The sequence below is a fragment of the Notolabrus celidotus genome, chromosome 7 (assembly GCF_009762535.1).
Source record: "Notolabrus celidotus isolate fNotCel1 chromosome 7, fNotCel1.pri, whole genome shotgun sequence".
NCBI classification, from domain to species: Eukaryota; Metazoa; Chordata; class Actinopteri; order Labriformes; family Labridae; genus Notolabrus; species Notolabrus celidotus.
The window spans coordinates 37,271,908-37,292,783 of record NC_048278.1 but is presented as its reverse complement, the minus strand read 5'-3'; the positions used below and the strand labels follow the sequence as shown (position 1 = coordinate 37,292,783).

The 20,876-nt window shown below is 39.5% G+C and overlaps 1 protein-coding gene across 1 annotated transcript; it reads right to left on the bottom strand.

Annotated features, from left to right (window-relative positions):
- Positions 1-794: 794 nt before the first annotated feature.
- On the bottom strand, positions 795-18,005 carry LOC117815617 (B-cell receptor CD22-like). The gene is made up of 9 exons (XM_034687425.1): positions 17,798-18,005; positions 17,292-17,663; positions 16,933-17,160; positions 16,284-16,553; positions 4,240-4,497; positions 3,095-3,182; positions 2,943-3,000; positions 1,817-1,896; positions 795-1,718 (listed from the first exon to the last, which is right to left on the bottom strand). Exons 1-8 carry the CDS (start codon positions 18,003-18,005, stop codon positions 1,837-1,839), a joined length of 1,542 nt encoding a protein of 513 aa, XP_034543316.1. The 3' UTR covers positions 795-1,718; positions 1,817-1,836.
- Positions 18,006-20,876: the final 2,871 nt, after the last annotated feature.

Below are 20,876 nucleotides of genomic sequence, written 5' to 3'. Positions count from 1 at the left end.
AGGTGTCTTTTATACAGATAACAGACAGAAGAGCTTCTTCAAGAAGAAGTTACAGGTCTGTGAGAGACAGAAATCTTGCTTGTTTGTGGGTGACCAAATACTTATTTTCCACCATAATTTACAAATCAATTCTTTAAAAATCCTACAATGTGATTTCCTGGATTATTTTTTCTCATTTTGTCTCTCATAGTTGAAGTGTACCTCTGATGAAAATGACAGACCTCTCTCATCTTTCTAAGTGGGAGAACTTGCAAAATCAGTGGCTGACTAAATACTTTTTTGCCCCACTGTATATGCGATGCAGGCGGAGAAGCACGCCTGTTTTGCAGCCGTAAATAATGCAAAAACAAACGGACTTTCTGGCTGCAAATTAAAGTGCTGAAAAAAAGTCCAAGTGGAGGGAACGCCTAAACAGAAGTGAGTGCTCGGGTTGGAATCTTTCAAAATCCGCTAAATCATGTGGCAGAAATGACACCGTCTGCAGAAACGGTAGCCTAGCTTGCGTTCCATTTCTCCCTGCAGTTTCTCATTGGCTGGTTGGCTGTTACCCGTGCTGTGGGTGGGACAATGCTGGAGACAGAGAAGTGACAGCAGACAGAGAGGCGTGGCTGCATCAGAGCTGAAATAACCCAGTTTTAAATCGATCTCTTATCGGCCGTCGGATTTTTAAAAAAGGCTGATGCCGATATGCGTCAAAATGTCGAATACCGGCGCCGATAATCGGCCCGACCGATAATCGGTCGATCTCTAGTTGATATGTGATGAGCAGGGATGAGAACAGGTTTTGACATGAGTATTAAGAATGAGAAGTTTATTTATAGAGCATCTTTAGGACAGAGAGTACATTATACATTAAAACGCATGCTGTTTTTGCACAATGGGAACAGAAAGAGTTCATGACATGAATCACAGTTTTACACATGGACCAAGCTCAGAAACATTTTAAAACTGGGTCTTTAGCTGTGGTTTATACATCCTGATTATTAATCTGGTGAATCAGCCCAAATACAGAATCAGTGTCCGTCTGTTTCTGTCTGTGCTAAATTCAATTTATCGTGCAGACCTGCCTCCCACTTTACCCGTCTGCACCCGTTCTGCATATCAATGAGTGATCAATATGTACTCTGTGTAGTCTGGTGCCTACTTAGAGCTGTTGCTTTCACAGTATACAAGGGTCAGCTTGCTGGCACTCAGTATATTTTTTGCAAGAATAAAGGGTAAAGGTGATTCGAAGTCCGAACTTTGTTGCTCCTTTATCAACACTAGCACAGACACCTTGCACAGAATAACATAAAAACTGGTGTAAGCCATAAGCATGCATTCAAAAGAAGCCGACGTACATTACTTAGTCAGTATAGCTTGAGATGAGATCTCCACAAAGTAAGACATTTCCTGTCCTTTAAATAGCAAAGTCTGTGAAATGTGTGGCTTCCTGTTCACCATGTCTATTCTGAGCAGATTTAACTGTCTCTCTCTGACAAGACGGCTGGATGTGACAGGGTAAAACTCATTTTGCATGCCAACTTAAATCATAAAAGTATGTATTATACCTGCACATCCTAAACATATCATATCTATTGTACTTGCACATGTAAAATTAAAGCTTAAATCTTCTGCTACCATCCACTTCCTGCACAGCCTCGCTCTCCAGTCCACTTCTGAAATGTTGTGCTTCTCTCTGTTTCCATCCAGGTGTGACCCCTCTGGTTTGACTGCATCTGCAGAAAATACCAACAAGTTTTGATGAGTGGGTTTTCAGAAATGAGACTTGGAAGTTTATTTTATTTATCAAACACCAGGTTTAAACCACACTAACCTTCACATCCAAGAGCTTGTCTATAATGCAGAGGTGCTGTGTAAGGCTGAGTCGTTGATATATTCAGGATCAGAATCCAACTGAAAGAGAGGGACATTAGGATGAGCATCAAAAGGCATCATGAATGAAACTTGAAGTCAGTTGTAAGATGTGCTCAGACATGATCTACTACACCAGTTCCTTCCTCAAATGACCCACTGCTACCGTTTCCTTGATTGGATGCCCTGTCAACACCAGTTCTAGTTCCTCCCTCTGGAGCCCTGCCCACCCAAGTTGCAGGTCCTCACTTGTAGGCCTTACTGACACCAGTTCCCTTTCCTGGTTTGGATGCTCTCCCCACACCAGTTCCCGTTCCTCCCTCTGGTGCCCTGCTGACACCAGTTCCATTTCCTTGCTTGGATGCCCTCCACACACCAGTTCTAGTTCCTCCCTCGGGAGCCCTGCCCACCCAAGTTCCAGGTCCTCACTTGTAGGCCTTACTGACACCAGTTCCATTTCCTTGCTTGGATGCCCTACCCACACCAGTTCTAGCTCCTCCATTGGATGCCCTGCCCACCTAAGTTCCAGGTCCTCACTTGTAGGCCTTACTGACACCAGTTCCCTTTCCGGGCTTGGATGCCCTGTCAACACCAGTTCTAGTTCCTCCCTCGGGAGCCCTGCCCACCCAAGTTCCAGGTCCTCACTTGTAGGCCTTACTGACACCAGTTCCATTTCCTTGCTTGGATGCCCTACCCACACCAGTTCTAGCTCCTCCCTTGGATGTCCTGCCCACCTAAGTTCCAGGTCCTCACTTGTAGGCCTTACTGACACCAGTTCCCTTTCCTGGTTTGGATGCTCTCCCCACACCAGTTCTAGTTCCTCCCTCTGGTGCCCTGCTGACACCAGTTCCATTTCCTGGCTCAAGGGCTTTGCCGACACCAATTCCTGTGCCTGCACCCAGGGAAATGACCCCAGTGCCAGTGACCAAACAGATAACACCAGCACCCATGCTTCCAGGCTGACTTGAGCTCTTGGTGATAAGTTGACTCGAAGGCCTACTCACGCATTGCCTCTCATTGGCTCTCTAATAAACGTACAGTTAATAACATTGGGTTATTCTATTAGAGTGACCCGATATCTCTCTGACCTCTACAGTCTCTGCAGGTTCATCTGGTTCAGTGGTGGAGCTCAGAATGGTCTTCTTCCTGAAACGAGTAAAGAAAACAGATTCAAGTTTCATTTCAAACTCCCACACTATAAAGTAAATATTCAAATCAATGAAGCTAGTTAAAGTTTCACCTCATCCACAGAGAACAAGGAAGGACGAGAAGTGGGATCACAATCACTAGAGTCAGCCTGATGGCATTCATCATCAGTATAGATTTATCTAGAGGAATAAAGACAGAGAGTGTTATTACATACACTTATTGGAACTAACAAGTTCATAAAGAAGATTCATTGACAGAACCGTTGGTCCCAGCAGAGGAATGGACAGTGTTTGAATGCATCTCAACTGTTTGCAGATGATATGGTCCTTTACCAGTTGGGCACTTCCAGGGCTCAAATATCCGGGTTAGATACTTTAAGAGTCGATACGCGATTGCTCCGAATAGTCTGTCTGCAATTTTTGGCATTGTTCTCTCTACAGGTGCTCCTAAAAACTCAAAGCAGGACTTGGCATTCACCACCCTGTTGGCCCGTTGGTTGGATCTCCTCAGTTGGAGGCTTCCCCCGCCCTCCTTCGCATTCTCATTGGATCCGTGAGGTGCTTTATAATATGAAGCTTGAGAAGCTCAGGTTTACATGAAAAGACTGTGAAATCATTCCATGTTACTTGGGATCCCTTTTTGAACTATATAGTACATTCTCTAGATTTCTCCTCAGAGTTGGAGGATTGATATGTGCAATTTTAACTTACTCTTTGTTATTCATTTAATTGAATATTATTTATTATTTTCTTCTTTTTTTTTTTCCTATTTATTAACTTTTTTTTAAGTATGTATTTGTAGTTGTTGAATGGTCTTGTAATGGGTGTTGGGTGGGGAAGGGAGTTGACATTCAGATGTGACAATTAATGTTTATTCTATATTTTTATACTTTATGTTGTATATCACACTGTCTGTCTAAAATGTTTAAAATCTTTTATAAATAAAGTTGGAAAAATAAAAAAATACTTTAAGAGTCTTCAGGCACAAAGTGATAAATATAATAGAAAAACTGGGACTGAAGAAGCACTAACACTATTGAGTTACAGTGGCAGCCGGTGGTACAACCATTTAATTAGACCACATAAGTCAATTTGCAATCAACTCTTTGGCAACTGGGCTTTCAGCAAGCTATTCTGAGATTGCAGTGTCACTAAAGCTGGCTGGTACTTGTTCCTGGATAGCTAAGATGATGCAGAAGTGAAAGTGTGTGTATTAAAGTTCAAAAGCTTGACTCACTTGACAAAACAAGCTGTAAGGTGGAGTTATGGCGCCCTCTTCTGTTGTCAGCTTCACAGTAATAATCCCCACTGTGTTCAGATGTAACATCATTGATGGTGAAGACCGGTCCGGATCCTTGAGGTGTACGATCATTTCCCTTGTACCAGGTGTAGTTAGCTGCTGGGTTAGCATCACTGCTACACTTCAGAGTCACTGAACTGCCCTCCATAATCTCACCAGAAGGATCCATTGACACAGAGGGAAGCTTTGGAGGATCTGGTTGAAAAAAATAAATAAAAATCATGAATCTTTGTCAACAGAATTTAAAGACAGAGCATAATTTATCTATGGTTTGTGAAGGAATACGCCACCTTTGACAGAAAATTTCAATCATATTCTCATCAAGTACCATAACTTTATCATGGCGTCTCATAAGGATACACAGGTAACATTTAACACCTGTTGTTTTGGGGAAAAAAGAGGTTAGTTTCTAGGTCTATCATCTATTTATATAAGATAAGGAGTATGCTAAACTTTCATTGGATGTGGCACTTTAGATATTGGGCTAACCCTAACCTTTACATTGCCAGAGTGAGCAAACCTAACTCTTAGCATAGTGTATCTCAAATTGTACCACGTGACTATTCACTCACTGTCACTCTGTGTGATGATTTCCATTGTGTCTACCAAAGTTTACAAAGTACGGAGTCTTTGCAGCTGTGGAGCTCTTTCGCTCACTATCAGAGGGGTTCACTGACACAGAGGGAAGCTTTGGAGCATCTGCAGAGCATGTATTAGTTGTGTGTTACAAGTGATTCATGGCTCTGAAGCAGCTTTGAATACTGAAGGACATATGATAGTTCCTGGTTCCATAAACTGTGTAAAGCTCTAAATCTTTCTGTAGCTGCTCCTTTAACTGAAGCTAACTGTTCATGTTGAGCATGAGAGCTGCAGGAAGTATGAATGATCAGCAATATATCTCCACAAAGACAGATTAAGACGGTTATGTCACTCACATTTCACATCAATGGCAAGGTGCTCAGATGTTCTCTTTCCCAGCTGGTTCTCAGCTTCACAGTGATACTCTCCAGAGTCAGAGGGCTGGATGGAGCTGAAGACAAGCTGGGCTTCTTTACTGAAAGGTTGGAAGTCTGGATTTCCATTCTTGTACCAGGTGTAGTTAGCTGCAGGGTTAGCATCACTAGTGCAGGTCAGAGTCACTGAACTGTTTTCCACTACCTCACCAGAGGGACTCACTGACACAGATGTAGTCTTTGGAGCATCTGGAGAAGATTTAAACATGCATTACTACAAGAAGTATGTATATATATGTTATAACCAGCCCACAACCACTTCTCTGGATACATCTCAGATTTATCAAACTCAAAGACGCAGACTGTTTTTCTCTCAATGTCACAAATGAACTTTCATAGACCGGATACTCTTCCTCTTCCACACTTAGTACTTTACTGTTTCCTTTCAAGATTAAATCCTGCAGAATCTGTATTTAGATCTAAACAATTCCAGGAGGTTTTAAGGTTAACTTGAAGCGTGTATGTAATGGGAGTGTGCAGGTGTGTTCTTTGTCTGAGGGCAGTGAAGTAAACTCACACACTGGAGGAGAGGGGAATCCTTCATGTCCTTTGAAAGCACAGGAGATTTCGTGTCCTAGAGGAATCCAGCCTGTAAAAGAAGGTGTCTCCTTCCCATTAATTTTCTCTCTGTTCATGAACCAGACGTATGAAAGACGACCTGGTGGACTGCAGCTGCTGAGACACCTCAGCTCTGCCTTGGTGTAAGACTCTCCAGCTGTTATCACCTGTACCTGTACCTGTAAAGCTGGACATGAGAACAAGAAACAATGTCATTTACAACAGGAAGTACACAAACTCATGAGGACTGAACAAAGCCAACATTTTCAGCACTTTAAATGTGTTGATGTATTCATATCAGTTTGTGTTCATGAGTACCTGTGACAGTCAGAGTTGTACCAGGTAAACTGTTCCTCCATTCAAAGCTTCCTGAACTGAATCTGAAGCGATATTCTGCTGAGTCGCTCTCTCTCAGGTCAGAGATTCTCAGAGCAGAGCGTCCTCTCCCTGTTTCATAGACCTGAACACGACCTGCATACTGGGAGTCCACAGTCAGGTCCTCAGGTCCAGAGGGACTCTGCCAGTTTCCACTCAGTTTAAGACTGAACCAGAATTTTGATGCGATCGTTGCGTGACTGTAGTAACTGTTGTAACTGTTGTAAGTACAAGAGATGTCCACTGATGAGCCTTTGTGAGCACAGATTCTTCTGTCAGTGTACGTCACTCTGTTACACTGATCATCAATGGCACCTGGAAGAAGAGAAACATGATGACCGTTTTAAAGTCATGTTGTTGAGTGGTCACCATTTAAAAATCATCAAGTTGTTATAAGTCACCATCACCAGATGTTGTTATGTTAGCAGCAGATTGAGAAGTAAACTCACAGACTGGAGGAGAGGGGGAATCCTCGTGTCCTTGTAGAGCACAGGAGTAACTGTCTGCAAAGTCATATTTGTCTGAATAAGAAGAAGATGTTCCTGCGTTAATTCTCTCTCCATTTTTGTACCAGACGAAGGAGGGATGAGGAGGTAGAGAACAACTGCTGTGACACTTCAGATTTACCCAAAAAATAACCAGATCTCTGGTGACCTGAACCTGGAGGACTGGGTCTGTGAGAAGAAACAGGAAGGTCACTTTAATAAAACTATCAACAAACACAAAAACACAGTCATGGCTGTTTATTAGATGTTATGAAATCATGAATGAAAATGTTACCTGTGACAGACAAAGTAACTCCTGGATAACCACTATATCTCCCATAATACTGGTCTGTTATGAGCCTGAACTTGTACACAGCTGAGTCGCTCTCTCTCAGGTCTGTGATTCTCAGAGTGCAGCGTTTCTCATAACATCTGGACGTCACTCGACCTGTGTACTCAGAGTCTGTAGTCAGATCTACATGTTCTCCATTCTTCACTTCAGTGAACCAGAATGATTTCTCAGCTGAATATGTTTGTCCACTTCTTGGTGCTGGGTGTGTGTAGGTGCAGCTTAGTTCCACAGTTGATCCTTTTAAGGCACAGACCTTAGTAGAGTTGTAAGTCACTCCCCAGCCATTCTGACCCTGTACCACTGAAACACAGAGCACATGAGAAACTAAAATCAGAATCACTACAGCATCACACTGCAAAAACTCCAAATCTTACCAAGTGAAATATTCTCATTTTTAGTCTAAATGTCTTCTCCCACTTAAAGCTGCTGTGAGGAACTTTTAGCTTGTATCGATTCTGGCGCCCCCTTGTGGACAAAGTGATACCTCTTATCTCTTGTCCTGTACAGTCATGGCCAAAAGTTTTGAGAATGACACAAATATTACATTTTCACAAAGTCTGCTGCTTCAGGGTTTTTAGGTGTTTTTGTCAGATGTTTCTATGGTATAATGAAATACAATTAGAAGCATTTCATAAGTATCAAAAGCTTTTATTGAGAATTACACAGAATTCATGCAATAAGTCAATATTTGCAGCGTTGACCCTTCTTTTTCAAGACCTCTGCAATTCTCCCTGGCATGCTGTCAATCAACTTCTGGACCAAATCCTGACTGATGGCAGTCCATTCTTGCATAATCCATGCTTGGAGTTTGTCAGAATTTGTGGGTTTTTGATTGTCCACCCGCCTCTTGAGGATTGACCACAAGTTCTCAATGGGATTAAGATCTGGGGAGTTTCCTGGCCAAGGGCCCAAAATCTTAATGTTTTGTTCCCCGAGCCATTTTGTTATGACTTTTGCTTTATGGCAAGGTGCTCCATCATGCTGGAAAAGGCATTCTTCATCACCAAACTGCCCTTGGATGGTTGGGAGAAGTTGCTCTGGGAGGACGTTCTGGTACCAATCTTTATTCATGGCTGTGTTTTTAGGCAAGATTGTGAGAGAGCCCACTCCCTTGACCGAAAAGCAACCCCACACATGAATGATCTCAGGATGCTTCACTGTTGGCAAGAGACAGGACTGATGGTAGCGCTCACCTCGTCTTCTCCGAACAAGCCTTCCTCCAGATGCCCCAAACAATCGGAAAGGGGACTCATCAGAGAACATGACTTTACCCCAGTCCTCAGCAGTCCAGTCCCTGTACCTTCTGCAGAATATCAGTCTGTCCCTGATGTTTTTACTGGAGAGAAGTGGCTTCTTTGCTGCCCTCCTTGACACCAGGCCTTCCTCCAAAAGTCTTCGCCTCACTGTGTGTGCAGATGCACTCACACCTGCCTGCTGCCATTCCTGAGCAAGCTCTGCACTGGTGGTGGCCCGATCCCGCAGCTGTAACACCTTCAGGGGACGGTCCTGGCGCTTGCTGGACTTTCTTGGGCGCCCTGGAGCCTGTTTGGCAACAATTGAAACTCTCTCCTTGAAGTTCTTGATAATTGGATAGACGGTTGACTGAGGTGCAATCTTACTCGCTGCTATAAACTTCCCTGTTAGGCCCTTTTTGTGCAATGCAATGATGGCTGCACGTGTTTCCTTGCAGGTAACCATGGCTAACAGATGAGGAACAATGGTGTCATGCACCATCTTCCTTTTAAAGTGTCCAGTCACTCAATCATGACAGATTGATCGCCAGCCTTGTTCTCATCAACACCCACACCTGTGTTAATGTGTGTGACACCTGTGTGTCATTGAAATGATGTTAGCTGGTCCTTTTGTGGCAGGGCTGAAATGCAGTGGAAATGTGTTTTTGGTGATAAAGTTCCTTTTCAAGGCAAAGAGGGACTTTGCAATTAATTGCAGTTGAGCTGATCACTCCTCATAACATTCTGGAGTATATGCAAATTGCCATTATAAAAACTGAAACAGCAGACTTTGTGAAAATTAATAGTTGTGTCATTCTTAAAACTTTTGGCCATGACTGTACATGCAAAATAATTGTCTTCAGGCAATAACCTCATCCTGTTGTCTTTTAACATTTAGACTTATCTTACAATGTGATTATTTGCAATGAAAACAGCCAAAAAAGGGTGTTTTCTGTCAATCATCTGTTCTGACACCTACCCCCTCAGAGCAGTTTTAGACCTTAAAATGACAACAGAGAAAGTATCAGTGTTGTTGTAGATGGTCTTGTTTGCTTTTGAGGGTCATAAAGAAGCATCAGTATCAGTTTCAGCCTGTTTCTCAGCCAGTTAAAAACTCCTCACAGGGCCTTTAATTTAAGATAAATTTACTTAACAAGTGACATTTGAGCGAGATAGAGGGACTTCTTGTTTTGAGTTTTAATTTAGAAGAAACAAGGTTTATTTAACATTTCAGACATTTTTCAAGCTGAGATCTTATTTGTAGAAGACGGATAATCTTGATTTAAGACAAACACTTTACTTGATTTAAGGAAATGACTTTTATTGGTGAATCTATCAGAAAACAACTCCACTGATAAAAGAAAGAAAGAAAGAAAGAAAGAAAGAAAAAAGAAAGAAAGAAAGAAAGAAAGAAAGAAAGAAGGAATAAAAGAAAGAAAGAAGGAATAAAAGAAAGAAAGAAAGGAAGAAGGAATAAAAATAAGAAAAAAAGAAAGAAAGAATAAAAGAAAGAAAGAAAGAAAGAAAAATGAAAGAAAGAAAGAAGGAATAAAAGAAAGAAAGAAAGAAAGAAAGAAGGAATAAAAGAAAGAAAGAAAGAAAGAAAAATGAAAGAAAGAAAGAAGGAATAAAAGAAAGAAAGAAAGAAAGAAAGAAAGAAAGAAAGAAAGGAAGAAGGAATAAAAGAAAGAAAGAAAGGAAGAAAGGAATAAGGAATAAAAGAAAGAAAGAAAGAAAAAAGAAAGAAAGAAAGAAAGAAGGAATAAAAGAAAGAAAAAAAGGAAGACGGAATAAAAGAAAGAAAGAAAGGAAGAAAGGAATAAGGAATAAAAGAAAAAAAGAATGAATAAAAAAAAGATATAAATAAAGAAGGAATGAAAAAAGAAAGAAAGAAAGGAAGAAGGAATAAAAGAAAGAAAGAATAAAAGAAAGAAAGAAAGAAAGAAAGAAGGAATAAAAGAAAGAAAAAAAAGAAAGAAAGAAGGAATAAAATAAATAAATAAAGAAGGAATAAAAGAAAGAAAGATAAAAAGAAAGAAAGAAAGAAAGAATTAATAAAATAAATAGATAAATAAAGAAGGAATGAAAAAAGAAAGAAAGAAAGAAAGAAAGAATGAAAGAAAGAAAGAAAGAAAAGTTGTTTTTTTTAAGGGTGGGTTTCAGTTTTCAGACACTGCTTCCTTTAAATCAGATAAAAATCTACATACACAATGAAACACCTCCTTTAGAGCAGAGAAAATTAACATGTTTACAGCCTGGTTCAAAAAATGAGTTTAGTCTGAATAGTTCATTTCTACATCGTCACACACGGTACAGGGGGATTTTAAAATCTAACTATGACTTGACTGACAGGCGGGCACACTGTATCTGTCAGTGAGGAGGCTGAAGGCCCGCCTTTCTTATTTTTATTCCTTCTTCCTTTCTTTCTTTCTTTTATTCCTTCTTTCTTTCTTTTATTCCTTCTTTCTTTCTTTCTTTTTTCTGCCTTTCTTTCTTTCTTTCTTTCTTTCTTTCTTTCTTTCTTTTTTCTTTCTTTCTTTCTTTCTTTCTTTCTTTCTTTCTTTCTTTTATCACTGGAGTTGTTTTCTGATAGATTCACCAATAAAAGTCATTTCCTCAACTCCTCCTCTCTGTCTCTTGCCAGATCGACTGTAAGTGAGATTGAGTCAGTGTTTTAAATATGGCAGCCGCTGTTGATAGGTGTCAAAAACACCGCCTCAGAAACTATACATGTACTTTGCATGTTCCACATAAAACTAACAAACATGCAACAGATCAGAACACCATGAAGCTTACACAAACATACTGTCCCAACAAACTAACTCAGATGTGTAGGTTTCATTTTATAATTATTCTAGTGAGAGTTTTTGACAAAAGTTCCCATCAGACTCAATCTTGTTGAAGTAACACACTGGACCTGTTTATAGACTCTCACTTGGCATGCTGCTCAACAAGGTCAGGACTTTTTACTCAGGGTCTTCACTCTTTAATTTGAGACTTGAGTGATGAAGATTAAACATGCCCACAGACATGTACAAGGGTTATGAGAAACATACTTTAAAGATACGTTTAATATAAAAAACATTTCTTCTTCCTTTTTTTCATCTCTCTCTTCTTCCTCTCTCTTCGTCTCTCAGTCCTGACTAACTGATAATAAGCTATCAGAGGGAGAACAGCCTCTAAACTTCACAAACAGAGACCAGAGCAGAAAAGTGTTGTGTTATTATTCAACTGTAGAACTTTTTCAACTTTTTACCACCTTTGTATCCTTTGTTCGACCTCTCTACAGGAATAAGAATATCTAGGAATACCTGCCTTACAGTATGAATGTAGATGTTCATTACCTTGTACAGAGAGAAGTAGGACAACAAATCCAGTCACTGCTGCAGTAGAACTCATCGCTGCTCCTCAGGTCTCTGTTGATCTGCAGGAAGGTCGACTACTGTGGGACTCAAAGCTACAAGGCACATCTATATCCAAAAAAGAGGATGTGAATTGTTGTAAATAGATAATATGTTGTGTAGTCAGCATTAACACATACTTAAGTATCCAATTCTGTCCTTGTTCCTCTTCATAACTTTATACAAAGATGGCGTCCTCTAACACCCCAGACAAAATGAAGAAATGCAGCACTGTTGTTTTTTAATGACAGATAATGTTAGGTTTAGTCATTTCAGGAAGTCAAACTTTGCTTGCTTGTTGACCTTAGGTCAAGAGTGTTGATTCTCTTAACGGTAATGTCGATACGTTGTCTTTGACGCTGATGGTTGAAGCTCCCATTTCATTAAAAAGCCTTAAACTGGATGTTTGTGAGATCTAAAGCTCAGACAACAAACTGTGCGTTTGTGATGTAAGTAAACGTGCAGAGAAGAAGAGAAGTGAACATGTTACCAATCATCACAGCTTGATGCTGACCATCCCTGGAGCTCAGATACTGATTGATGGGGACATCTTGTGGGTCTAACAACATCACCAGAGTTTAGTAACAGAGATGGGATCAATATAAAAGGAGCTTTGTAACAGATCAGAATCATATAGAAGCATCTAAACAGTTGGTATGTGATGAGCAGGGATTAGAACAGGTTTTGACATGAGTATTAAGAATGAGAAGTTTATTTATAGAGCATCTTTAGGACAGAGAGTACATTATACATTAAAACGCATGCTGTTTTTGCACAATGGGAACAGAAAGAGTTCATGACATGAATCACAGTTTTACACATGGACCAAGCTCAGAAACATTTTAAAACTGGGTCTTTAGCTGTGGTTTATACATCCTGATTATTAATCTGGTGAATCAGCCCAAATACAGAATCAGTGTCCGTCTGTTTCTGTCTGTGCTAAATTCAATTTATTGTGCAGACCTGCCTCCCACTTTACCCGTCTGCACCCGTTCTGCATATCAATGAGTGATCAATATGTACTCTGTGTAGTCTGGTGCCTACTTAGAGCAGTTGCTTTCACAGTATACAAGGGTCAGCTTGCTGGCACTCAGTATATTTTTTGCAAGAATAAAGGGTAAATGTGATTCGAAGTCCGAACTTTGTTGCTCCTTTATCAACACTAGCACAGACACCTTGCACAGAATAACATAAAAACTGGTGTAAGCCATAAGCATGCATTCAAAAGAAGCTGTTGTACACTACTTATTAAATATAGCTTGAGATGAGATCTCCACAAAGTAAGACATTTCCTGTCCTTTACACAGCAAAGTCTGTGAAATGTGTGGCTTCCTGTTCACCACGTCTATTCTGAGCAGATTTAACTGTCTCTCTCTGACAAGACGGCTGGATGTGACAGGGTAAAACTTATTTTTCATGCCAACTTAAATCATAAAAGTATGTATTATACCTGCACATCCTAAACATATCATATCTATTGTACCTGCTCATGTGAAATTAAAGCTTAAATCTTCTGCTACCATCCACTTCCTGCACAGCCTCGCTCTCCAGTCCACTTCTGAAATGTTGTGCTTCTCTCTGTTTCCATCCAGGTGTGACCCCTCTGGTTTGACTGCATCTGCAGAAAATACCAACAAGTTTTGATGAGTGGGTTTTCAGAAATGAAACTTGGAAGTTTAATTTATTTCCAAACACCAGGTTTAAACCACTCTAACCTTCACATCCAAGAGCTTGTCTATAATGCAGAGGTTCTGTGTAAGGCTGAGTCGTCAGGATCAGAATCCAACTGAAAGAGAGGGACATTAGGATGAGCATCAAAAAGCATCATGAATGAAACTTGAAGTCGGCTGTAAGATGTGCTCAGACATGTTCAAACCAAAACTATTCCCTGAAAGTAATCTTTGGCAAAGAGACAACAACAGTAAATGTGTCAGGGGACTTTGTTCAGGTTAATATCATCCTGTTCTCACAAGTCTTACAAGAAGGCAGATTGGACAGTGCTTAAAACTATGACTGTTCATTGCTAACTACTAGCTGCACCTGAATTAGATAGCAGTTGTAACAAGGGCTGACAAGCCAATGGGTTCCAAGATCGTCATTTGGTTATGTTTTGGCACCAAAAGTACTTCCTAATGATTACACAATAAAAGTTCTACATCACAGGATTTCAGCACAACAACACAAACAATAAGTTTGAGGACCTGAAATGACTCTAGAGCAGTACCTACAACTTCCAACCATGACTTCAGTGTGCTGCATTGTTGACCACTAAGGAAACATTCAGTCCTCTAGATTTGTCTGCAAAAAAAGTGCTGTCATTTCTTGGTTCGGTAATTCCCCTGAAAAAGTGCCCCAGGGTTTGAAATGTTTGTTTGTTGAATGGAGGTCAGATGGATCATTTCTAGAACCGATTGTTTGCTACACTGCTACATGCTTATAGAGATAAATTAAACATAGCTAGATTACTTCCAATGGGAGCTGGGATGTCATTACAGTGGAACATTCTTTGTCTGCTTTTGCCCTCCGTACAGACTGACCCCCAAAGTTAATTGCCTTTTTGGAGTCTTCAACATGCCCCAAAACTTACCAAACTTGACACACTCATCAGGCCTGGTGAAATATTTTATATTCTTTTGGTCCCATGCAAAAAGTCAAAAAATTGGCTCAATAGCGCCCCCTTCAATTTTTCACATTTCAAAAGGCCAGCCCCTCAACACGGTTCAACCTACATGCATGGAGTTTTTTTTCGCATATCTATCAGGTCAAGACCTACAAAAAAGCCTCTTAATGTTGTGGTGAAATCCCAAAAGGAAGTCGGCCATCTTTGTTTGTAAATTCTGACACCCAAATTTGTATGTATTTAAGAGCTCTCTGTCTGATCAGGTCCAAACCAGTCACATTCAATAGTGAACATATTGAACATTCAAAGTTATAAAAAGAAAATTTGGATGTCAAAGGGTGTGGGCGTGGCAGAGGGTCAAAGTTGGAGGTTTTCTTGGCAATCTGCCAAAAACTTTAAACCTCAATAACTCACTGCTAGAGCCATTTTTTTCTTCAAATCATGACAATCTGTCAGTTGCCTGTCCAAAATTAACACCATGTGAATCTTGAGTTCAGCTATCTTGACCACATGCTAAGCTGCTTCATTTGACAAATAGAGGGTAAGAGCACATTTAAAAATCTCAATCAGTGCCTCTCATTGGCTCTCTAATAAACGTACAGTTAATAACATTGGGTTATTCTATGAGAGTGACCCGATATCTCTCTGACCTCTACAGTCTCTGCAGGTTCATCTGGTTCAGTGGTGGAGCTCAGAATGGTCTTCTTCCTGAAACGTGTAAAGAAAACAGATTCAAGTTTCATTTCAAACTCCCACACTATAAAGTAAATATTCAAATCAATGAAGCTAGTTAAAGTTTCACCTCATCCACAGAGAACAAGGAAGGACAAGAAGTGGGATCACAATCACTAGAGTCAGCCTGATGGCATTCATCATCAGTATAGATTTATCTAGAGGAATAAAGACAGAGAGTGTTATTACATACACTTATTGGAACTAACAAGTTCATAAATAAGCTTCACAGGGGATTCAGTCCACCAGTGAGCTAATATGGTGCCACTTACCTGCATGAACAATCAGATGGAAGGTGAGGTTCTGACTCCCCCACCTGTTCTCAGCTACACAGGAATAATTCCCACTGTGTTCAGCTCTAGAGTTAGCAATAACAAAGATTTGTTCCTTTGCCAGGACTGAGTCTTCATTCTCCTTGTACCAGGTGTAGTTAGCTTCTGGGTTAGCATCACTGCTGCAGGTCAGAGTCACTGAACTGTTCTTCACTATCTCACCAGAGGGACTCACTGACACAGAGAGAAGCTTTGGAGCATCTGGAGGAGATAAAAAGAGACTGTTGTCTTCACTCTGGATGATTTATGTTTATAGTAAATCTTACCCTGATGATTGTTAACAGCTTTCACAGGAGGGGCCAGAATGGCCACTCTTAGAGACAACTTTGAGTTTGAATTTGTTATTTTTTAATTAAAAGTTAAACTCACATTTCACATTGATGGTAAGGTGCTTAGATGTTCTCTTTCCCAGTTTGTTCTTAGCTTCACAGTGATACTCTCCAGAGTCAGAGGGCTGGATGGAGCCGAAGACAAGCTGTGCTTTTAATCTGGAAGCTTGGAAAACTGGATTTCCATTCTTCTTATACCAGGTGTATGTAACTGCTGGGTTAGCATCACTGCTGCAGGTCAGAGTCACTGAACTGCCCTCCACTATCTCAGCAGAGGGACTCACTGACACAGAGGGAAGCTTTGGAGCATCTGGAGATGGATGTGTAAGTTGAGTGTTACAAGTGTTGCACCTATACTTCATGGATAGGAAGCAGCTTTGAATATTGGATATTGGATGAATATATGGCAGTAACTGTGTAAAGTTTTAAATCTTTCTGTAGCTGCTCCTTTAATTGAAGCTAATTTTTCATGTTGAGCATGAGAGCTGCAGGAAGTAGGAATGATCAGCAATATATCTCCACAAAGACAGATTAAGACTTTTTGTCACTCACATTTCACATCAATGGTAAGGTGCTCAGATGTTCTCTTTCCCAGCTGGTTCTCAGCTTCACAGTAATACTCTCCAGAGTCAGAGGGCTGGATGGAGCTAAAGACAAGCTGGGCTTCTTTACTGAAAGGTTGGAAGTCTGGATTTCCGTTCTTGTACCAGGTATATGTAACTGCTGCTGGGTTAGCATCACTGCTGCAGGTCAGAGTTACTGAACTGTTCTCCACTATCTCAGCAGAGGGACTCACTGACACAGAGGGAAGCTTTGGAGCATCTGGAGAAGATTTAAACATGCATTACCACAAGAAAAGGAAATGTTTTCAAACACGTTACAATTTTTTATTTTTTTTTATTTTTATTGTGGGGGACTGTTGTTATAACCAGCCCACAACCACTTCTCTGGATACATCTCAGATTTATCAAACTCAAAGACGAAGACTGTTTTTCTCTCAATGTTACGAATAAACTTTCAGAGACCGGATACTCTTCCTCTTCCACACTTAGTACTTTACTGTTTCCTTTACACAGAAAATCCTGCAGAATCTGCATTTAGATCTAAACAATTCCAGGAGGTTTTAAGGTTAGCTTGAAGCGTGTATGTAATGGGAGTGTGCAGGTGTGTTTTTTGTCTGAGGGCAGTGAAGTAAACTCACACACTGGAGGAGAGGGGAATCCTTCATGTCCTTTGAAAGCACAGGAGATTTCGTGTCCTAGAGGAATCCAGCCTGTAAAAGAAGGTGTCTCCTCCCCATTAATTTTCTCTCTGTTCATGAACCAGACGTATGAAAGACGACCTGGTGGACTGCAGCTGCTGAGACACCTCAGCTCTGCCTTGGTGTAAGACTCTCCAGCTGTTATCACCTGTACCTGTACCTGTAAAGCTGGACATGAGAACAAGAAACAATGTCATTTACAACAGGAAGTACACAAACTCATGAGGACTGAACAAAGCCAACATTTTCAGCACTTTAAATGTGTTGATGTATTCATATCAGTTTGTGTTCATGAGTACCTGTGACAGTCAGAGTTGTACCAGGTAAACTGTTCCTCCATTCAAAGCTTCCTGAACTGAATCTGAAGCGATATTCTGCTGAGTCACTCTCTCTCAGGTCAGAGATTCTCAGAGCAGAGTGTCCTCTCTTTGTTTCAAGGACCTGAACATGACCTGCATACTGGGAGTCCACAATCAGGTCCTCAGGTAGAGAGGGACTCTGCCAGTTTCCACTGAGTTCAGGATTGAACCAGAATTTTGATGCGATCTTTGTGTTACTGTAGTAACTGTCGTAACTGTTGTAAGTACAAGAGATGTCCATTGATGAGCCTTTGGGAGCACAGATTCTTCTGTCAGTGTACGTCACTCTGTTACACCGATCCTCATAGGCACCTGGAAGAAGAGAAACATGATGACTGTTTTAAAGTCATGTTGTTGAGTGGTCACCATTTAAAAATCAACAAGTTGTTATAAGTCACCATCACCAGATGTTGTTCTGTTAGCAGCAGATTGAGAAGTAAACTCACAGACTGGAGGAGAGGGGGAATCCTCGTGTCCTTGTAGAGCACAGGAGTAACGGTCTGGATAGTCATAACGGTCTGAATAAGAAGAAGATGTTACTGTCTGGATTCTCTCTCCATTTTTGTACCAGATGAAGGAGGGATGAGGAGGTAGAGAACAACCGCTGTGGCACTTCAGATTTGCGGTCCTTGAACTTGTGCTCACCAGAACCATGAGAGCTGGATATTTTGTGTCCGCTATACAAATACACAAAAAACATTAAAGCTATTGGGGTTTTTTGGGATGCTGTGAAATTATGGAATATATGAATGAAAATGTTACCTGTGACAGACAAAGTAACTCCTGGTTCACCAGTATATCTCCCATAATACTGGTCTGTTATGAGCCTGAACTTGTACACAGCTGAGTCGCTCTCTCTCAGGTCTGTGATTCTCAGAGTGCAGCGTTTCCTGGAACATCTGGACGTCACTCGACCTGCGTACTCAGAGTCTGTAGTCAGATCTACATGTTCTGTATTCTTCACTTTAGTGAACCAGATTGATTTCTCAGCTGAATATGTTTGTCCATATGTTGGTGCTGGGTGTGTGTAGGTGCAGCTTAGTTCCACAGTTGATCCTTTTAAGGCACAGACTTCAGTAGAGGTGTAAGTCACTCCCCAGACATTCTGACCCTGTACCACTGAAACACAGAGCACATGAGAAACTAAAATCAGAATCACTACAGCATCACACTGCAAAAACTCCAAATCTTACCAAGTGAAATATTCTCATTTTTAGTCTAAATGTCTTCTCCCTCTTGATTTAAGATAAATTTACTTAACAAGTAACATTTGAGTGAGATAGAGGACTTGTTTTAAAACATCTTAAATATCTTGTTAAGTCAAACAATCTTGAAATGATCTTGTTTTGAGTTTTCATTTAGAAGAAACAAGGTTTATTTAACATTTCAGACATTTTTCAAGCTGAGATCTTATTTGTAGAAGACAGATAATCTGGATTTAAGTAAATGCATTTTATTGGAGAATCTATCAGAAAACAGCAGATAAAAGAAAGAAAGAAAGAAAGAAAGAAGGAAAGAAGGAAGGAAGGAATAAAAGAAAGAAAGAAAGAAAGAAGGAATAAAAGAAAGAAAAAAGGAAGAAAGGAAGAAGGAATAAAAGAAAGAAAGAATGAATAAAAGAAAGAAAGAAAGAAAGAAGGAATAAAAGAAAGAAAGAAAGAAAGGAAGAAAGGAAGAAGGAATACAAGAAAGAAAGAAAGGAAGAAAGGAAGAAGGAATACAAGAAAGAAAGAATGAATAAAAGAAAGAAAGAAATAAAGAAGGAAGGAATAAAAGAAAGAAAGAAGGAATGAATAAAAGAAAGAAAGAAAGAAAGAAAGAAAGAAAGAAAGAAAGAAAGAAGGAATAAAAGAAAGAAAGAAATAAAGAAGGAAGGAATAAAAGAAATAAAGAAAGAAGGAATAAAAGAAATAAAGAAGGAAGGAATAAAAGAAAGAAAGAAGGAATGAATAACAGAAAGAAAGAAAGGAAGGAATAAAAGAAAGAAAGAAAGAAAGAAAGAAAGAAAGAAGGAATAAACGAAAGAAAGAAATAAAGAAGGAATAAAAGAAAGAAAGAAGGAATGAATAAAAGAAAGAAAGAAAGGAAGAAGGAATACAAGTAAGAAAGAAGGAATAAAAGAAAGAAAGAAAGAACGAAAAAGAAAGACAGAACGAAAGAAAGGAAGAAAGAATAAAAGAAAGAAAGAAAGAAAGAAAAAAAGAAAGAAAGAAGGAATAAAAGCAAGAAAGAAAGAAAGAATAAAAGAAAGGAAGAAAGAAAGGAATAAAAGAGAGAAAGAAAGAAAGAAAGCAGGAATAAAAGAAAGAAAAAAAGAAAGAAAGAAGGAATAAAGGAAAGAAAGAAAGAAAGAAAGAAGGAATAAAGGAAAGAAAGAAAGGAATAAAAGAAAGAAAGAAAGAAAAAAGAAAGAAAGAAGGAATAAAAGAAAGAAAGAAAGAAAGGAATAAAGAAAGAAAAAAAGGAAGACGGAATAAAAGGAAGAAAGACGGAATAAAAGAAAGAAAGAAAGACGGAATAAAAGAAAGAAAGAAAGAAAGAAGGAATAAAAGAAAGAAAGAAAGGAAGAAGGAATAAAAGAAAGAAAGAAAGGAAGAAGGAATAAAAGAAAGAAAGAAAGAAAGAAAGAAGGAATAAAAGAAAGAAAGAAAGAAAGGAATAAAAGAAAGAAAGAAAGAAAGAATAAAAGAAAGGAAGAAAGAAAGGAATAAAAGAGAGAAAGAAAGAAAGGAAAAAGGAAGAAAGAAAGAAAGAAAGAAAGAAAGAAAGAAAGAAAGAAAGGAATAAAGGAAAGAAAGAAAGGAATAAAAGAAAGAAAGAAAAAAAGGAAGACGGAATAAAAGAAAGAAAGAAAGACGGAATAAAAGAAAGACGGAATAAAAGAAAGAAAGAAAGAAAGAAGGAATAAAAGAAAGAAAGGAAGAAGGAATAAAAGAAAGAAAGAAAGGAAGAAGGAATAAAAGAAAGAAAGAAAGAAAGAAAGAAAGAAAGAAAGAAAGAAAGAAAGAAAGAAAGAGAAGTTGTTGTTTTTAAGGGTGGGTTTCAGTTTTCAGACACTGTTTCTTTAAATCAGATAAAAATCGTCCTCCTCAAACTCCATGCACACAATGAAACACCTCCTTTAGAGCAGAGCTGCCTTATCCTAAAAAACAACATGGTTCAATATTTTTTTGCTTGTTTCAGGGTAAAAGTTTTTTGAAATATGTTTTTTTTCCTTGTTTTTGGAGGGGCATTTTTTCCAGTGTAGGAGACAGACTTTACTGAAGCCAAGGTGCTTCAGAGTTTGAAAATTCATTTCACAAGAGAAAAATTAACATGTTTACAGCCTGGTTCAAAAAATGAGTTTAGTCTGATTAACTCATTTCTACATCGTCACACACGGTACAGGGTGATTTTAAAATCTAACTATGACTTGACTGACAGGCGGGCACACTGTATCTGTCAGTGAGGAGGCTGAAGGCCCGCCTCAACTCCTCCTCTCTGTCTCTTGCCAGATCGACTGTTAGTGAGATTGAGTCAGCGTTT